The sequence below is a fragment of the Cupressus sempervirens genome, chromosome 1 (assembly GCF_028749045.1).
Source record: "Cupressus sempervirens isolate cs-2001-9-10 chromosome 1, ASM2874904v1, whole genome shotgun sequence".
NCBI lineage: Eukaryota > Viridiplantae > Streptophyta > Pinopsida > Cupressales > Cupressaceae > Cupressus > Cupressus sempervirens.
In genome coordinates this window covers 127,959,804-127,981,506 of record NC_143118.1, presented here as the reverse complement: position 1 = coordinate 127,981,506, position 21,703 = coordinate 127,959,804, and the positions used below count along the sequence as shown (strand labels likewise).

Genomic DNA, 21,703 nt, shown 5'->3' with positions numbered 1-21,703 from the left:
TATTCTCTTATGCGTGATCTATTATTTTTTGATATTGGTTATATTTGCACATAACTGTTATTTCTATCTAAGGTTAATCCTAACATAACTCCCTCTGTTGTTTGAAATTTTTTTGAAACTTCTAACCATCCTTTGTACATCCTTATAAATTTGAGGCCAAAAGTACCTATCTGAAATATACTTCAATGTCTTATCAAATTTAAAATATCTAGCAAGTCCTCTACTATGTTTCTCCTTCATGATATTATCCCTCATAGATCATCTAGGTATGCCTAACTAAGTACCTATAAAAAACATGTCTTCTTGAATGGAATAATCAATCCACTTATTTTGCTCACTTATCAATTGGTTCTTACAAGCTTTCCAAGGTTCTGCAAAATCAGGACTAGTTTCACATAAATGCTTCAAATCATCAAAATCAAGTATGTTAACTCTTATTTCTGTCAACAAATTCTTTCTTCTGCTCAAAGCATCATCAACTTTATTTAACTGTCTACTTTTATGTTTTAGCACAAAAGAAAAGATTTGCAAGTACTCAACCCATTTCATGTGTTTCTAATTCAACTTGTTCTAGCTTCCTAATTATTGCAAATATTTATGTATAGTGAATAACACAAAATATTTAGTTATCAAATAATGTCTCCATTTCTTCAAATCTTGGACAATAGCGTAGAACTCGTGATCATAAAATGAATACCTTTTCTTAGCATCATTCAACTTCTCACTATAGAAATCTACAGGTTTTCTTTCTTGACTTAAAATAGCTCCAATGGCACTTCCTCTAGCATCACAATCAACTTGAATTTTTTATTAAAATCAATAAAAGAAAGTGTAGGCAATTTTGCTACTCTTTGTTTTAATGTTTCAAAACTCTTATGTGCTCCATGTGTCCACTTGAAATCTCTTTTGTCACCTCTCACAATTTTTGTCATAGCATTAAAAACTAAACTAAAATACCTTATAAACTTCCCATATAAACTTTCCAAACCATGAAATGATCTAACTCTCCAACATTTTCATCTATAGGCCAATCAAGAATAACTTTTACCTTTTCAGGATCCATCTTTAAACCATCATTTGAAATGACAAAACCAAGATATATGATCTCCTCCTTCATAAATGAACATTTCTTCAAGATATTTAGTAACTTCTCCTCCTTCAATCTCTGCAACACTTTTTTATATGCTGAATGTGTTATTTATTCTTACTGAATATCAAAATATCATCAAGATATACAATCACAACTCTGCCCAAGAATTTCTTCAAAAATTCATTCATTAGCCTCATGAAAGTACTAGGCACATTAATTAAACCAAAATGCATAACCGACCATTCAAAGTAACCTTCATTAGTTTTAAAAGAAGTTTTCCATTCATCTCCTTCTCTGATTTTGACCTAATGATAGCCACTATTCAAATCAATCTGTTAGAAATGCTTTAGAATAGCTAAGAGTGGGGGGGGGGGGGGGGGGGGGGGAGGGGGTGTGAATCAGTTATTCAAGGTCCAAATGTCCTACTTCAAACTTTTTCTTCAAGTAAAGTGTTCCCATCAAACTATTCATTCATCCAAGCTTAAACATTTCTACTTAGCAAGTTACTATAAATCAACATGCAAACATAACACATATGAAAAGATCAACACATAACACAGTGATTTACATGGAAATCCAATTTGGGAAAAACCACTAGTAACATGCTACTCAATTCTTACTCTTTTGAAGTAATGCCCTATGAAAGGCCTGTCCTATTAAAGGCTACAACACATTGTTAAATGTGACCTAGTTAAAGGATTTAACCACCTTGTTAGAAGTGGACCTGGTTAGAGGACTTTAGATCATTCACTTGGAATGTCACCCTGTTAAAGAATTTATGAATGGTTGTTAAACCAACCTAATTCCATAGGATTTTCTCTTACCCTAAATGATACAATTAATAGAGAGTAACAATAAGGGGTTTTCACTTGATTATAGCATACAACTTAACTTGCAGATTTCAAATCACTCTTCAGCTCATAACATTGCCTGGCTTTTAGTCTCTACAAATCTTGATAGCTTGCCCTCCTTTCAAGCTTGATCTCCTTGAGTCTCCATGCTCAATATTCTAGTGAAATCCTCTCTTTCTAACCACTTTTCAAAGTCACTAATACATTAGGGGTCAATTTGCGACGGCAAGAAAAGATAATGTGGTTTTGGCTTTTTTTTTTCAATTTTAGCCCGATGGCGTCGCAATTGCGACGGTAGGCGTTGCAATTGCGAAGCCAACGGGATATAAGAGAAAAAAAAAAGCCAAAAACCCTCATTTGAATGAAATTGCATGACACAAGCCGGTTCTTCTGAAAGGCACACGTGGGAGATCACTTCAGCAGGGTGTAAGGTGAACTCGAGGTGCATTGAGAGGGTCGGGCAGAGACGTGCATCAGCAACTTGAATGAGCAGATTGTTTACATATTTCGAATGCGTGAGATCTCCATTCACAGGTGAGTCCCAATGACTCAAAATGATGGTGATGGATCCCAAAAATATCCCTGACCCAGATTGTTATGCAATGCTCTTGAGTCAAAAACATATATGAATTGTTGGTGTTATGTGGCATGCTTGCATATACCATTTTTTAGTCTTCTCAGATTCACAATGCCTCCATAACTGAATCGTTCAATATTTCCATTCCTTAACTCAGTGTATTAGGCATTAAAGAGAGATTGGGTCACTACATTTAATGTATCTGTCCATTATGGGCAATTCCTAGTGCATCTTGTTGAACTTAGATAAGATCGAGTGTTTGGTGTTGCAGGTCACCGCTCGATGATGTCTTCACCAACACCTCTTTATCCATTCATCTATTGAGGCCCTTCAAATCTCTAATTATCTTCTAGTACATATATTCACAATTGTATTCAAGTTCTTGATCTTCATGAGAACCAATAGAGTGAGGCTCGGGTACATGATGCTCATCACCAACTTGGCATACAAAGCATGAATTTTGACTCTAATCAGCCCTCTAAACTCTCTTTCAATGTGCATTGAATTAAACCAATGGTTTCCTTATACCCATAGAAATCCTTCACGTTCATTGAGGCCAAATTTTCTCTTTATATGTTTAGATAACTTTCCATAGATTAGGATTTCATTAGATATAGAAGTAAATGTATTCCCGTGAGAGCATATTCACTTGCATTTGGATTCTTGATATACTAAGTTGATTGTGAATTCCTGCTTCATGTGTGAGGAACTTTGAAATTTTAATGGTGCATCCTTGATAATATGGTTAACTCATTTGCAAAAAGATGCAGCCTTCAGGATTACTTTTAAAATTGTCTTTCCAACCCTTACCAATTTTGTCTCTTTAGAGACTTCACAATAACATGATACTTAGATGCCTTCAGGTATCCCCACCTGAAGGCACAACAACACAAATTTCCTACTATGTGGTAAGCTGAGGCTCTTTTGTTTCATTGCAGATCTTCTGCTTGCACGGAGGTCTCTCCCCATCATTGGACACACTTGATAACATTCGAGCTTTGGATTGCATACAGGAAGTGCATCTATACACATAAGTATAAACTTCTTCTTTTCCTGCAACACATATAACAACAATTTTAAGTGCTTGCAAGCTGGTATATACTTATGAATAAATATTACATCCTGATTTAAATGTATGAAAACAATTTTCATTCCTTTTAAGCTTCATTCATCTCAAGGTGCAATTCACAAACTCAAGAATAGTGACTTTTGTTCTTTAGGATACTTTTAGGGGAAGAGTATGTGAATGCCCCCTCGTGTCTGGAGTCCAGTTTAGAGGAGATGGCTATTTACACTGCTAAGGTTTGTTGAATCTAATTCTAAATAACATTGCTTCCTATTTTTGAATCTAATCTAATGTATATTTTAACTAGACTTGTAGCTTATATGTTTTGAAATTTTTGTTAGGCCTTGTAGTTTGTATAATTTGATTGCTGGAGAGCTTCTACAACTAAGCAAGAAGGCCGTTGCATGAGTTATGGCCGCGCGCTCGGGTATGAAAATTGTTTTTTTTTAAATTCTAATGTATATTTTAACTAGACTTTTAGCTTATATGTTTTGAAATTGCTTTTAGTGGCTTAATGTTGTAAGGTCTCTTGAAATAAGACCTTCAGGCTGTTGGTCAAAGTTTTACAAATAATCTTAGGAATAAAGTCAAAGAAAGTATTTTTAAAATATTAAAGTATTTAGCTAGGTCTAAGAAGATTTGTGTACTTTCGACATTTTTTCTTTGTTTGTGAAAGTTGTAGACCGAAGTTTTCATAGCCCGATTTTTGCTTCTTGCAAAGAACAATCATGTCAGATAATATAAGTGAAGAAAAAAATAGGGAGACAATCGGTAGGTTGTGGTCTAACTTGAAAAGAAAAGGTGATGGAAAATTTTATTGTCCTTGCAATATTTGTAAGGGCTTAAACCGTAGAAGACTGCTAATCAAAACAGTTAAGAGACATTGTAGGGAGAATGGTCACATTGAAGGGGGGCATGACTATCATCCACTGGTAAGTCATTCATTATATCATTTTAACAATTTATATACATATGAAATCACTTGATGATGAGTTGATGATCATGGTTTATTTATGTTAATCAATTTTATATAGGTTGATCTTCCCAGGGAAGTACATGATATGAACCACAACAATCCGAAGAATATGGTTTTCAAAGTGGAGGAACATGGAGGTGCAAATATCCAAGGTGAAGATAATGATCCCATGGAAGATGATGATCATGCGCCAGAAAACACAATTGAAGAGGATGGTATAAATACATTGATCCATGACACATCTAGTCCAAGCGTATCTGATCATCATGATGATGATAGCCTCGATGTACCTCTACTTCAGAACGCATACGAGCCCCTATACAAAGACTCCCAAACAACTCTTCTCTCTGCTGTATTGTTGTTGTTGAACTTGAAGGTTATGAATGGTTTATCCAACATAACAATGTCACGTATGTTAAGGTATGTCATATATGTCTTTATAGTTAACAAAGGGTGAATAATGTACCACTAATATTGTTTATATTAACAACTTATATTTTGTAGATTGATAGGCGAGTTTCTGTTACCATCATCAAATATTCTACCTCGCTCATATCGAGAATTAACTGTTGTTATGAAAGATATTGGAATGGAGTATGAAGCAATACATGCTTGTCCCAATGATCATATTATATATTATAAAGAACATGAATTTGCAACACAATGCCCTATATGTCATACGAGTAGATATCGAACAGATCGACTAACAAAAAAGGTGCCTCAAAAGGTTCTTCGTTACATCCCCATTATTCCACAGATGTGACAATTATTCAGGTGTAGTAGCTTGGCTCAATTTATGGATTATCATGCACGCAATAGAAGTCGAGATGACATTATTCGAATCCCTGCGGATGGTTCAACATTTATGCACATAGAGGAAAAGTGGCAACAATTCAAAGAAGAACCTCATAATCTCAGGCTTTCATTGGCAGCGGACGGTGTCAATCCATTTGGAGAGATGAGATCTGTTTACTCGATGTGGCCTATTTTTGTTATCAACAATAAAATTCCTCTGTGGATGTCAATAAAGAGGGAGCACATTATGTTGGCAATGATTGGTCCAGGTATCTTATCATTTGATAGTTATTAATTTACACGTACTTACAAATCTTGCAATAAAATAGTCACAATAAATATGTAATGTTATTGTTCATTCAAGTAGGTAAATATCAAGTAAAAGATATGAATGTATATATTGAGCCTCTTATCGACAAGTTGGTGGAGTTATGGAACGGTGTCACTATGTATGACGTGTCTAGACCAATACGACAAAGACAATTTCAATTCCATGCAATACTTGCATGGACAATACATGATGCCCCAGGGCTAACACATTTTTGTGGTATATTATAGTGAATTCAAGTTGCGTACAATAATTCTAATTATACAAATCAACATATTTAATAATCCAATTACATCATTATCTTGTAGGTCTTCAAACAAAGGGAAAATTTGCATGTCCAGTTTGTGGTCCAAAGATAAATCTCATCATTCAAAAAGTTTAGGAAAGCAGGTGTTTGATGAGTGTAGACACTTCCTCCACAGGAATCATAAGTATCGAAGTACAGAAAAACATCTTTTCAATGGGAAAGAAGAGACTACATCAAAGCCATGAAGAATGACACCTCGCCTATGGAAGTTGGAATATAATAGAATTAATCATTGAGGTAATGTCGTTCCACCTAATGGTTTATGTTTGTAATTTATATATTTCTATTTTGATTTTTGTTGACTAATTGTGTAATTGATGATCGTGAAGGTCGTCAAGGCAATACTGACAACCTTCCAAAGGGACTAAAAAGCTATCCCAGACAATTTAGTAGGTTTCCCTACTATGAGCACTTACAAATTGTGCATTTGTTTGATACTATGCATATTGGAAAGAATATAACAGAGACATTGTGGAAAATATTGGATGGAAGGCGTGACAAAGAAAAAATTGTCAAAATTTGTAATGACATACATGAATCCAATCATATTGCATTGAAAAATTTCATTCACTCAAATAGCAACAGAGATCAGATTAATATAAGTGCCCTTCCATGGTTATTAATGGAGCAGCAAAGTGATGCCATAAAAGAAGTCATACGAAAAATTCGATTTCCCACAGGATTTGCTGCGAACATAAACAATCTCATATAAAAAAAAAGTGAATTTGGGCCAGGGCTCAAAATGCATGATTGGCATACTTTCGTCAAGGTAAGTTATGTTCTTCTATATTTACAATATATTCATAAACTACGTGAATTGTTCGTTATGTTATGTTAGAAAACAATGAAATGATTGGTTTATAATTACTACAATACGTGCTTCCTCTATCTCTCCCAGAGCACTTCAACAATAACATCAAACAAGTGATATACGATCTTGGAAAATATATGAGGTAAGCAGTAATATATGTTCAATTTGTTGTATATATTTATTATATTCGTGATTTGTTTTTCTTGCTATGTAATCTATTGTATATTATTTTGTAAAGTCTCATATCTATATATTTTTTGTGACTTGAATCTCTTAATGTAGGTGGTTGTCATCTAAAGAAATCCATAAAGAAGATATAAACTATTGGAAGAGAAGAATTCCTCATTTACTGTGTGAAATGCAAAAGTGTCTACCTCCAACTTTTTTCAATGCACAGGAACACTACCTCATACACCTAGTTGAGGAGATTGAATTGTGTGGACCTGTACACACTAGGTCAATGTGGATGGTTGAGAGGCATTTGAAATCTTTGAAGGCTTTGGTTCAACAAAGAGCACATCCTGAGGGTTCTATGGTAGAGGGATATATGGTATACCAGACTATAGTGTACATTACTGAATATCTTCCTAAGTTTGCATCAAATATCCATGTAGATCGCATTTGGGATCTCGAGCCTTTTAAAAAATTAGAAGGGGAGTACTTCATGGGGAAAGGTACATTGAGGAAAGTGAGAGGTAATAAATTATAAGATGTTATTGTAATAAATTATTTCTTAATCTTCAAAATAAATCGGTTGTAAGTTGTCTATTTTTTTTGTACAGGTGCTCGAGAGTGGGATGCACTACATTTGTATATTGCAAACAATCTTGATTGGATGACGGTATGGATTGAACGATGTCAACATTCTGGTCGCACATTAACATGGGAAGGTGTATCTTCATTGGTTAAAGAAGCTCATCGTAATGGAGATTCCAATGTTACGCAAAGGGAAATATATTTAGCACATGGTTCAAGAGATTTCTAGGTACGTACAAATTTACTAATCACCCGTATGTTTATCAACTCACGATACAATAATTTTGATATGTTTCACATATTATTGTAGGTTAAACACCACAAGGCTATGTTTTGTAATGGTCAAAAATTTTGCGTCAAAGTGTTGGATGACACAAAGAAAACCTGTGATTCAGGAATAACTGCAGTCTTTCAAGTGACTAATATTTCATCTAGAAATGACTTACATCCTCAAGAGTCTGAAAATCGATACTATGGCATTTTGGATGAGATAATTGAGTGTGACTTTAGTTCCTTCAAATTAGTACTCTTCGTTGTCAAATGGTACAGGCTACGACTTAATCCAAATGATCCTGATAGAACTGTTATTGAACATGATAATGGATTTACAATGGTTAATACAAGGTTGTTTGAGCCAGTTGGGGATGAGCCTTATGTTCTTCAAAGCCAATGTGAGCAGGTATTTTACTCAGAGGTTCCACATAAACCGGGTTGGTCATTTGTTGTTAGACATGAACCAAGAGGAAGGCCAATAAAGTATAATGCGATGGAAGAAGAAGATACCGAAGAAGTAGAAGATGATGTAGACGGTGATCATGATCGACAGTTATTGGATGATGTTCCTAACACAAATTTTCATGAAGAAGAAGAAGAAGATGATGACAATGATGCTGCTACTGATGATGATGATGAAGATGATGTTGATGTTGATGATGAAAACGACGACGACGATGATGGTGAGGAGGATGATGATGACGACAATGATGATGATGACGAGGATGATGATGATGATGATGACGACGAGGATGATGATGATGGAATTTAGAGGTATGCCATCAATCCTTAATCTATTTAATATTCATTTCTTGCTAGAAATATATTTGTCTTATATATATGGTTACATAGTTTATTCATTATCTATTTAAAAGCTACAAGTTTCAACTACAAATAGAATACTGCTAATCCATTTTAAAATTATTATAATGGGTTTTGGAAGAAATTACAGTTATCTTAATTAATATAAAATATCTAACTGAATTTCAAAATGTTATGCAAGTGGCTTTAGTCTAGGTGTTTCCTCCACCTCCACACACATCAAACAACTTCAAATAGCATGTCCCCAAGGTGACTAAGCCCTCAACTCATCAGCTGATACAAAAACCCAGTTTTAGCCCTTCACTAGGCCCACTTCCCTAGTAGGCTTATAATGTGAGCCTGATTTAAGTGTTTTATTGTGTACGTTTTTATGTTTTTAATTTTTATGTGATGTTAATGATGGATGTGATTATGATTATGATGTGATTATGCTCACGATAATTGAATTACATTTGCAGGAAATTGAACCCCTTTCAGGAGCATCCCGCACAGTCTCATGGATCGACAGGTATAAGTCAATACTCCTTATAGATAGTCTATTTAATACACTTATCAATAGTAAGATTGATGTCTTCTAAGATCTCTCCCATTTGCAGGTACCAGCGAATAGGTATTTTTCATAAGTGTCTTCCTCGAGTGAGGGAAATATAGGAATAGAAGAGGAAAGTGAGACATGCAGTTTATCTAGAACGGGGAGATTAACTAGAGGTCAAAGGACTAGAAGGAAATTCAATAAATGCATGAAATTTTTCCTTGCTCAAGGGGGGTCATGTTCTTATGATGATGAGACAGAAGGCGACATCGAGGTGCCCTTGAGGTACCAACATCTACAGAAACATTGGGTACCCAAGGAACTTCCTCCAATAAACACTGATTTTTGTGTTAACGAGAGGATATATCGCATAACACCATCATCACTACATGGTTTGGGCCTATTTTCTATGGACAGCATAAAGGTGTCTTACAACAAAGTTTCTGAATTGATGGAGTATGTTGGACCATGTTACGATTACAAAAGTTGGATGCATATTGTTAAATATAAAAAAAGTATGCGTAGGTATGCCCTCTCAAAAAATTATATACAACAGCAAGACAATAATCAAAGTAAAAGTGTGGCTATATACATTGATGGAAGGCCAAAAGCAACAGGGAATATTGCGGGTTTTATAAATAGTACACGACTTGGGTCAACTATAAAGCAACCCAATTGCATATTTGAGGCGTGCGAGGGAAATCGTGTATTCATCTGTGCGATAAAATCAATATGTGCAGGGGAAGAGCTTCTTATTGATTACAATTTGAACCACATAGATACAAATGAGGCTACTATCATGGGGGTGGTACATACTATTAAACCAACTTCTAATCAATGACTCCAACATACCATTTAGTCAATAAATTTTTGGCTAACATTTTTATACTTCATCTTTGACATAGGGGCACAATATGGAGCAACTGCCTGGAGGGGATGCTGACGATGCTCCCGGCTCATCTACACATGAGCAGGTAAAACTCATTTGTAATTGTGCAAACTAGATAGAAGCAAAATGTTATTTTTTCAATGTTCTTTTCTTTATTGTTTTGGAGTAATTTTGATAATACTAATACTATTGTTGTCACAGGGGGCTAGTGGTCAGAGGGAGGGAAAGGAACCTGCAGTCCCTCAGCAGGCCCCCCCTGAGGAGGACCCTTTCTATATCGATTTAGCAGAGACCGATGACCCGATCGGTTCGATTAAAATTAATTTAAAGAAAATTAGCAAAGAAATTCTACGTTTGGCAACCATAAAGCCTATGACTCAACAAATAAAAGATAGGGCATTTGAATTGTTGCACACCTCTGAGTCCTTAAAAGTAAGTATTAATGAAATTTTTAATTATAACAAGAGTTCAATAATGGTTTTTATGTTATGCTATTTTATGGCATTAATTAAAATATGGATGTGTTGTCTTTACAGATTTTTTTGCTTGATTTCGAGCCCCGTTCCCATGATGAGGGTGCTGCAGGTGGTTCAGGTAGATCGCATGTTCCATTCGCCACTTCTTTTTTCCACTGAATATATATAGGAATGATCATAATCATTGACAATACATGCTCGAACAATCCTTTTTTTTAATGCTCTAACAATCTTGTCCATGCTAGTCCACGCGTTCTATATTTATGCATGCTCTAACAATTTTATTCTTCAGCTTCACATCAATTGAATCCTATGATGATGCTGCCTCCATCCAGGACAACCACAAATCTCTTTCCGACTGCTGATTCAACAACACGCAGCTTACATGCATCGACTGTTGCACCATTTACTGGTACACAAATCCCTCTTTTTCTCTCTTATGACATCAACAAATAGTTTCTTTTTTACAACTTTATAACATCAATTATCATTTGTTCTTTTATACTTCAATCGTGAAAAAGACTTATGAAACTTATGAAACTTTTTGCAATAGGACCTGCAACATCATTTCCTGGATGTTCCTATGTTCCTACTATGGGAACGGTGAAGGATGTCACATTGATCGTCAGCGACGATGAAGGCATTCCATTAAAAGCAGCCAAAGTTCCAGGTACTTTAAAGTTATTATTATTCTATAGTGATATAATAGTAATTTAGTTTTTGATCACTCTTCATCGACTAATGATCCCATGATTGTTTTGTAGGGAATCATCTTTTTTGGAGAAAACTTGGTGATGAGTGTTTGTGAATATTTGGGCCCACCATGCGTACCTGGTGGAACATCATATCCTAACTAAAACCCCAAACCACTATTTTGATTTCATATCATTGCTATAATAGTTTTCCTTTTCGTCCATTTCTTGAACTATATTAAAGGTAGCTTCACTTCATTTATGAGTCTAACATGTTTTTTTTTACTTAAAAGGTGGAATCAGCAACGCAAACCGTTGAAGGATGATCTTATAGAGAGCATGACCCAACTCTTTGGACCTCGTGCATTCGAGAGAAACAAGTTCCTTGAAAAATATGGTTTATGTTTGAAGTATATTAGGGACCAGTATAGAAAAAATTTACCGGATAATCCCAGGTATGAGTGTCTGCCCTATGTTCCTGAGGCTGAGTGGCAGGCTCTGATTTTGGATGGAAAGTATAAAGCTGACAAGAAAAATAATATTACACCAGTGGAGAGTACAACAAGGTATGTGAAATTGTTGAGAATCTAATTATGTACTAAGTAACCTCCATATTTATACTATCTAACATATTTCAAACTTTTCATAGATTGCCTGACACATCAAAGGCAACAAAGACAAGACTAGAAAAGCACGGGACACACAAGCTCGACTCTGGTGGTTTTTCGAAACTTCAAGCAAGAGTTGTAAGTATTAGTAAATGAAAAATTGTATCAAATTTTTTATATAATGTGAAGGGAAATGCTAGGACTCCCTTATTTAGCTCATCAATTATAAATAGGTCAATAGAATATAATAACAGTAGTGGATTTTCATATTCAATATAAACAATTCAACAATTGAAGTCAAGACTCTGCAATCTAGATTAGTGAAGAAAACTTGTGATTCACTAATATGACATTATTTAAAATCTCACCCTTGACTAAATTTTCCTACAATAGTTGAGAATAAAGGCAGTGATTGAAAGAATGAGGGAATGCAGCAGCACTTGCAGCCATTTTTATTTCCAAAGAGCTGAACTAACTCTTACCCAACTTAAGAATTTGGAGAAAATATGTTGGTACAAGCAAAGCATACAAACACGCAACATTTATATAGTAGATTGCTCCATCAAAACTGCTCGATTTTTGTCCTATTATATTGTGATGGATATAGATGATTTGTTGTTGATATTTTAACTACCCTCCATTGGTTGATAAAACATTGCAAGTAAAATTCACCATACCATGCAAAAATGCAGGGCTTAGAGTTCAAGAGATGCCTCACAGAAGACGATAAGAGAATTGGCTTCCAACAAGGCTATAGAGCCGTGGCTGGACGGCTACGAGCTGAAATTAGTGTGGAAGGTTCTAATACTGATGCATCTCAGCCACAGGTAAATAAGCTAAATGAAATGTATTTCAAATTGAATACTTTACCAATTAGTCTATTTGATGTTAAGTTCCAATATAAAGTGAGAATATCTGTTTTAAGCAAGCAATGATAACAATGCATAGGATGTTGGAATGCAGACTGACAATCCTTCTACACAATCTGTGGATGTCGAAGGTTCGCATGATGTGCATCCCAGTGGTGGAGGTACACATTTGCTATTAAATTTTTTATATGTAATTGCAATTGGTGTTTGGATTAACGTAACATTTTGTATAGCAGCTGTAGAGAATCGAGGGGTCGATGTTCATGACCGTGTTGACGTTGAGTCCAGACAAAATGATGTGGTCAGATCAGGTAAAGAGACATAGTTATGTTATTTAAAATAATTAAATACTTGTAACAATTATAATAAATTATTTTTAATTTAACTCTTTTATTTGTTATTGCAGAGGACCCCCCTTTGCAACAGCATAGGAATTTGAGATCATCAAGAATAGAGAACAGAACAACTGATGAGGGGGGAATTGATGATGACACTGATGCTCCTCTTAGAGCTTACATAGAAAAAAGAAATAGAAAGAAAAAAAAGAAATGATTGTCACTATATACCTTAATTGATAATGACTGTATTTTACATCTCAATGAATTTAATTATGTGCTAATGAATGTTCATGAATTATGTGTTAATGCAGAATATTGATGAATGTTGCATGTTAACGAATCTAATGTGTTAATGAATGTTATCATGTGATATTGATTGAATGCTACATTTTATTAATGGTTGAAAGAATGAATGAATGTTTAACGAGGAATGTAGAGTGATGTTAGGGGGAGGGGGGTGGGGCCAAATGAGCTTCCACCTTCACGTGGTTGGCCCTGTTTAGTAGAGAATATTAAACTATTCTCGAAACAAAGTGAAGCTCAATAAGATGTAAGTGAAGCTCAAATTGGCACAAATAGGGAGTCTATATGATGTAAGGGGTCATTTGAAGTCCTAGGGTGTCCTAGGAAGAGTTATGGGTGGATGGTAGTGTTTACATGATGTAATAGGCTATTAAAGCCCCTAAATGATGTAAAATGCACTCAAAGTGCAAGATCCGTTATTTCTCGGTCCTTCCCCAATATCAAATGCTTTAATTTTGATCTCCTTGAAGTCATCTCGGAGGCTCCCAATTGCACTGATACATGGATGCAAGAACACTGGCAACAACCTCATGTGTTAATAGGATATGGCATAAAGCTGCACAAGATGACAAGTTGTTTTGGCTCTTGGTGGATTTCGGAAACTATATTCTCTTTCCCTTTGGCCTATGCTTAATCCATTTCTTCTTCTTCTTCTTCATCATGTTCATTTCTCTAGGACCTATTATCTTAATTCAAAGGGATATCTATGATGAGTTTGGATTCCTCTTCCAAAATGATTTTTTCAACTGTTAGTTCCCAAAAAGATCTGATACCGTGTCACATAGCCATCCCTTCCACATAACTATTAGAATAGATACCTATATCTTTATAAAAACCTTGGATCTTATCTCCTATTTTACTCCTTACCAACCCTGTATACTAGAGATAATTGGGTTTCCTTGGTCTGGATGGATCTATTTAGTTTCTTTTCTTCTCGCTATGTTCAAGCAATTTAGGTTGCTGAGGTTCTCATTAATATCATTAGTTAATTTTATTCTAGTTTCATAGTGGTTGGGAAAAGAATGCATTAAGAGTAGGAAGTAGCATTGAAATTACCACTAACCAATCTCTTGAGAAGGTATTTTATGCTTGATTGGGTGTGTCTCTAAAATACAGAGAGCATATCAAAGCTTAAAGAAATTTGTTCATATTCAGCTTTATCCATCTTGTATTCAAAATTGAACAGCATTTATAGTGTACTGATCTTTACTGTCAGACATTTTCATTTATTTTCTTCTTCTATTATCTTTACAGTTAAAACATCTCATTTCACTATTTTAATCTATATCTATGCCCCGATTTTCATATCCATGATAAATCTATTACAATCTAAGACTATGGGTTTACTCTGACGGTCATTGAGAATGAGACTTTATGGTTGATCTTACAAATTAAGAGGGATTTTTATAAAAATCTAGAAAGTGTTTTTTCTAATAACATGAGCTATAGTTAGAGGAAGGTTGTAATGAGTATAGTTGAATTTGTTAGATCAGCAAATACCATTAATCTTCAAGGTTTTTAGTTTACAAGGTAAATAAATTATAAACCTTAGTATTAATATTAGGTGTAACTTGCTTAATGTGGACTTACTTTAGTAACATTATTCAAGTAAATAATGTGAGGAGACTAAAATAGAGGCTTTGAATTCCTTTCCCATGGAGAAAAATAATGCAACTATAGATATGGTTTTCAAGAAAGCACGACAACCTCTGGAAAATTGTGAACAATTTTGCCCTATATCCACTATTTTACTATCTGTTTCAAATGCTTCTTCATCTACTGAAGTTAGAGATTGTGATTTAGAAACTGTTGAGTTAGATAATGAAAAAGCATTCACTGAATCACTGGATGAAAAAATGCAGCATGGCCTTTCTAGCAAAGATGTTAATTTTAGAGATCTAGTGCAATGCCTGACAGATGTTGTCATTCCAACATGTAGAGGTCCAACTGGAAGCTGAGCATTGCTCATCTATAAACATTGCAAAAGAAAGCAATTCAACTAAGAGATCCACTTGCCATGAAGTGATGAAGTTGATTTTGAAAAAACCTAAGGAATTGGCAGTCAAGTACAAAGATTGCCCCCTTCCATTATCTACCCACCTTGACAGTTCTGAGGACAAGGTTAGAGAGTATCCTTTTTTTTTTTTTGTCTTTGTCATTTAGACTTTTACATAGACATTCCTTTGAAAGCTCATTAAAAAAATTATTGAAATTCTTCACTCAAGAATAGGCATGAATTACAAGTATTATTTCGCATGGAAATACTTGCCTTAGAGATTGCTGGGAGCATTGAAGAGCAAACAAAGAATAAATTAATAAAAGAAATTTGCAAACTTCTAGAAAACATCCAATTTAATTTTCCAGGAGGAATATTTGGTGGGGAAAACCTAAATGAGTTTGCAAATAGAGTTATTGCATCCAGGTAACTGTCTAACTTATTAATAGATTGTGTCTACTATATTTTAATATCTGAAAACACTTAAATTTATCATATGATCATATAAGCCATGCCCTTCTTTGCAGGTATATTAACCGACTGGACATGGTGATTAGAAAAGTATATAAGGATATGGAATTTTATGTATATGATGATTAAGGGGATATCTTCAATTCTATGTCCAATGAGGATAAAGATGCTGATATGTAGAAAAATGAGTCTGATGTATTGGCTTCTTCTCAAAATAATGTCATGGCTACTAATGGTGGGAAAGGGAGAAATGCAGGCTAGATAGGACAGTTATATCATCAGATGTTTTCCTCGTATGATGATCAACATTCTCTAAAATTGCCACAAGCTGAAAGGGTTTCAAGAAAGCATAAGGGCAATGATTATGAACGTAGACTTAAGAAAGTCAAAGAAAACAGGGAGTGTGCACATAGATTTGAACATTTCACAAGTAGAGCTCGAGATTTACAATCTGTGTGGGCATCAAAACATGCTAGCCATATGATCAGGAAGCAATCTAATAGCCAAGTAAATCAACTAAAGAAGAAACATATAAAAGTTATAACGGTATGTCAGATTGATATTGGACTATGTTAATATTTTTTATTAGATAAGCAAGAATTTTCAAAGAATTCTGAAATAATTTATGCTAATATTACAACTAACATGTTTTGTTACAATTTAGACTAACTTTGTTTGTCTCTTTGTTAACCTTTGTGGACTTTAAATAGGATTCTAATGATGAGGACCAGGTAAGAAATAATGCCACTAGAGGTTCAACCCTCTATTTTCTTGATGTAAGTTCTTCAAACATTTTACTTTCTTAGGAATAACTTAATCTAACCATTTTCTATTCCTTTGTCGACTTGACTATAATAGGAGTTTGATGATGAATACCATGTAAGCAACTATGATAGTAAATGTTTAGCTCTCCATTGTCTTGATTTAAGTTCTGTGAAGATTCTAATTTTCATAGGAATATTTTATTCCGAGCATTTACTAACCCTTTATAGACTTGACTATAATAAGAGCATGATGATGATGCCCATGTAAGAAAAATGCTACTAGAAGTTCAGCTCTCTATCATCTTGTTGTAAGTTCAAAGATTCTAATTTTATTAAGAATAACTTAATCTATACATTTGCTAATTTCCATTTTTGAATGAGTTTATCAGAGATATGTTGGGTTGATAATGGACTATGCTAATATTATTTATTAGAAAAGTAAGAATCTTGAAAGGGCTGTAATGTCTTGTTCAAATAGAAAGTAATATTTAAAGGTTATGCTATTGTTACAACTAATATGTTTGTTTTTCTCCTTTTTGATTATCTGCTAACCTTTGAGGACTTTTAATAGGAACCTCATGATGATGACCATATAAGAAACAATACTATTGGGAGTTTAGCTTTCCATTGTCTTGATGTAAGTTCTTCAAAGATTCTAATTTTCTTATGAATAACTTAATCTGACCATTTTCTAATCCTTTGTGGATTTGATTAAAACATGAGCTTAATGATGATGACCATGTCAACCATGATGTTAATAGAGGTCTTCATGTAAGTTGTTCAAATATTCTAATTTTCTTAAGAGTAACTTAATCTAACATTTGCTAACCCTTTATGGACTTGACTTAACAAAAGTCTCATGGTAATGGTGGTGTAAGCAACAATAATACTAGAAGTCTTGGTGTAAGTTCTTCAAAGATTATAATTTTCTAAAAAATAACTTAATCTCATCATTTGCTAACCCTTTGTGAATTTTGACTATAACAAAGTTCTAATGATGATGACAATGCAAGCATCAACGATTATGTAACCATTTGTAACTCTTTGTGGGCTTGACAATATAGAAGTCTAATGATGACCACCATGAATAGAAGTTTGATGATGACCACCATGTAAGCAATAGTGCAACTGTAGGTTTAGCTCTCCATTGCATTGATGTAAGTTCTTCAAAGATTCTATAAGACATTTTTCAATCATATTGTTTCAGTGATCTATTGTAGTTTGAATGAGGTTTCAGATTCTACTTTTCATTTGGTTGATGAGGTCACTTAATATGTGAATATTAGTTGACATGATATTTTATCTAGAAAGACATCCAAATTTATAGATAGTTTGTGATTTTTAATTTTTGATTATTAAAATCCACCAGCAAAGAGACATCAATCAAGAGGTTACAGAGGTCACAACCAGCTTAAGTTCTCTTCCTCCCTTCTATAGTGTGTGCTAAGTTGTGAGTCCCATAAGCTGCTTTAGTCTCGCAAATTCATTCATTCATTCATTTGAAAGTCTAAAATTGTAGTACTTTAAAAACACATGTTTGCAATCTTTTCTCAGAAAATATATAATTAATTGTCAACATTGTTCTTATGTAGGTGCAAAACAGAAGTGATTCAGTATGAAGGCCAATTGTTGGGGAATCTAAATAGAGAGTGATATCCAAACGCACCCTTCGAACCTTCAAAGTAAAAATTCCATTAAATTGATTGAATAATGTAGGCCATTACCTTTTCATACAATTGGAAAGAGCATGCAAGCGGTTTGAAGTGACTTCCATGGATATCACAGCTTTAATCAAATTTTTGCTACTATCAACATCGAAATATTCACCTGTTTTGAAATGGGATATTATAGATTTTTGGATTAATGATATTGTAAGTTTCATGTTCCTCTACTTTTTTCAATGAATTAAGGGTTTCAGTATATCTTTTGTCCTTTCTTCCCTAGGGTAAAACATGCTTATTTTGGACTTGGTTTGACAATGAAAGTTCAGTATGCTATCTCAAGCATCAGGATGGAGGATTCACTAAAGGGAGAAAATAGATTGATGTCTATTTTCTGCTACATATTGGATAAAACATAATGTAAGTACAATTCATCTACTAACAACATTGATTGAATGAAAAGAGTCAAGGATCAAGAAGTAACAGCTTTAAATTATCTTTACACTTCTGTGATGTCAAATAAATGTTTACTAGATGACAGTGATCTGAAGCTCAAATGCAATTAATAGTCATTGATGGGTATAAAATAATTTAGATGTGTGAAGAATTAATGGTGCAACATTTGAAATGAAAAGGTAAGATGTAGATTAATATTTAGAAAGGAAACATGAGTATATTGAGAAGATCAGTTGTGACTACAAATTTCATGGAGACTTAAGAAATGGTGAAAATTGTATCAGTTTTCTTTTGAAAGGATGTGATAATTGCTTTGTTGCAAAGGGATGGGTGTTCTTCTTAGGACATTGTTTTGAATTGTTAAAAGACTGTCAGCTTCAAGTCATTAGACTTAGACTTACTTTAACATGGCAAATTTGAATGTTTTAGATTGAATTTTCAGTGATTTTTTTGGTTTTGGTAAGATGTCTTGGTTATGATTGTTTACTCAACAGTTTTTATTTATAGAATCTTCTTATGTAATTGAATGATTCACTTTTTCCCAAGATAGGCATGGGCGCAATGTTGGAGTTAATGTGGAAAGCCAATGTTCTGGAGCTACATTGTTGTCTTAAATCTTTTGCAGTTGTGCTTAAAATTAACGTAACACAATTAAATTTAAATCTCTTGATATCTAGATCATCAATCCAAGCATGGCTATAGAGAATCGTAGCTGTGTAGACACCAAATTTGAACAGTCCACTTACAATTGAGAAATAGATTATTGGTAGTGTCCTCATCTACTTGACAGATTGAGCATGCAGAAGCTTGGTAGGTGTCTCAAACCTAGCCCTAGTTTCATTGCCAACCATAAATTTGGTGTATACACGAAAGCTGTTTTGATCTTGTGAGCATTGAATATCAGGATCTCCATTTGACTTCTCGTTATTAATGCCTTGACTCACTACTGCTGGATAAACAACCTAGTTGAAGTCCAGTGCAAAGAGGTTGCTGGCTACCAAAGATTTGATAAGTGTTACAAAAATATTCACTGTAACAATCTCCTTCAAAATTGAACTCCCGATGAATATTAATCTGGAATTCTTTTGGCACCATCTTTTTTATTTGTTTTTTAATATTCTAAATTCCTACTCTAGCCTCATTTCTCTATTTTTGTTTTTATTCTATTTAATTATATATGTAATATTACAATGTGAAATTCAATGTTCAGATGTTTGTGGATGAAGTAATGGAACTTGTGGAGCTCACTTCTTTGAGAGGTGCCTTGGCTGGGCTTCCTGGACTGAATGGCCTATCTACTGAATAGCGTAAGTGGTTAACAATAGCAATAGATCTTGTGGCTAATCCTTCAATTATATTAATGGATGAGCCAACTTCAGGCTTGGATGCTCGGGCAGCAGCTATAATTATGAGAACAGTAAGAAATATAGTTGACACGGGGAGAACTATTGTTTGCACAATCCATCAGCCTAGTATTGATATCTTTGAGGTATTTGATGAGGTAAAGATTTGGTTTTCTTAAAATAGCTTTGTGAAGCATTTGAAATTGGCATCTTCTTAAAGCTAAATGAAATATGTTGCAGCTATTCTTAATGAAGTGAGGAGGTCAGCTTATCTATGCAGGTCCACTTGGTCACAATTCTAACAAACTTATAGAATATTTTTCGGTAAGATGCCATCCACTACAGTTTTATTCTGTTGAGAGATTTAGATCTGAATCTGGTACCTTTTGATGAGCAGTTTGAATTTTGGAGTTGTAAGTAGTCATAGTTTATTGTACTAGAACCAATAGGAAGTTGATTTTATATACAAGGAATTGGTCATGCCAGATAGTGTTGACCACTAAGCTTTTAGCAAACATTCTCAATACGTTGAGCTTAAGAGTCAAGCACTAGCTGCAATCATCATATATGTTTCAACTAATTGAAAATGATTCATGTAGGCCATTGAGGGGGTTCCACAGATCAAGGAAGGTTATAATCCAACTACGTGGATGCTGGAAGTAACTTCTATGTCAGAAGAGCACCGTCTAGGTGTCAACTTTAGTGAAATCTATAAATCATCAGACTAGCTTAAAGCACGAAATTTTTTTTTTGTTTTTGTTTTACTCCTTCCATTGTCGCAATTGCGACGGCGTTGCTATCGCACCTACAGTAACCCCGACGCAATTGGAGGGGTTGGTGTCGCAATTGCGATGAAAAACACGAGAATTGTGACACGGTTGTCGTCACACCTACCCTCCAATTGCGACGAGGTTTCTGTAGGTGCGACGGCAACCCTGTTGCAATTGCGACAGAAAACACAAGAATTGCGATGAGGATGACGGGACAACAAGGTGGCTGCATAGCGACGAATAGGCATCACAATTGCGACGGCAAGGGTAGACATCATAAATTATGACTAAATAACTACGACGTCTATATCTATTGTAGTGGCGACACATTGCTGTCATAATTATGACACATAGCCATCGCAAATCGATGCCAAATCTATTAGTGAGTAGATCTTTGTGCTCTATTATTCCTTCTCCTAGATGTCTTCTCTTTGACACCCTTCAACCACTTCACAATTTGGCACTCTAGCAGCTCTCTTATTTTTTGGTCTGTAACTCCTTAAATAGAAATTTGGAATTACTTTTCCTGCTCAATTCTTCCCTCCTTTAATTTCAATTCATATGGATTAGGTAGGATTCATTGAATCTAACCCATATTTTGATTCTTCTAGAAACATCATGAAGAATCCTCTTGAATTTGCTAAAAAATGGTATGCATAGAATTTTGTGCTACCAGCTTATCATCCTTATCCTCGAACTGGTTCACAAAATTCAAGGTCACAACTTTGTCAGCTTCAAATTTGGAAAATCTTTGACATTTCCAATAATGCAACAACTCAGCACTATTGAAATTCTGATGCTCGACACATATTGTGTTATTCAGCATCAACTGTATTTTACTGATGCTTAACACCTACTGTGAATTCACTAGGCATCTACTAAG

The 21,703-nt window shown here is 34.5% G+C and overlaps 1 protein-coding gene across 1 annotated transcript; it reads left to right on the top strand.

Moving 5' to 3' along the window:
- The first annotated feature begins 7,348 nt into the window (after nucleotides 1–7,348).
- On the top strand, nucleotides 7,349–7,786 carry LOC149576494 (uncharacterized). Its single transcript, XM_089794652.1, has 2 exons — nucleotides 7,349–7,496; nucleotides 7,584–7,786. Exons 1-2 carry the CDS (start codon nucleotides 7,349–7,351, stop codon nucleotides 7,784–7,786), a joined length of 351 nt encoding a protein of 116 aa, XP_089650778.1.
- Nucleotides 7,787–21,703: the final 13,917 nt, after the last annotated feature.

Bases quoted from the DNA above. Each gene is read 5' to 3' on its own strand.
- LOC149576494 (XM_089794652.1), top strand. From the start codon at position 7,349: ATGGTATACCAGACTATAGTGTACATTACTGAATATCTTCCTAAGTTT. The intron at 7,497-7,583 runs GTAATAAATTAT...TTTTTTGTACAG, and splicing joins TACATTGAGGAAAGTGAGAG to GTGCTCGAGAGTGGGATGCA.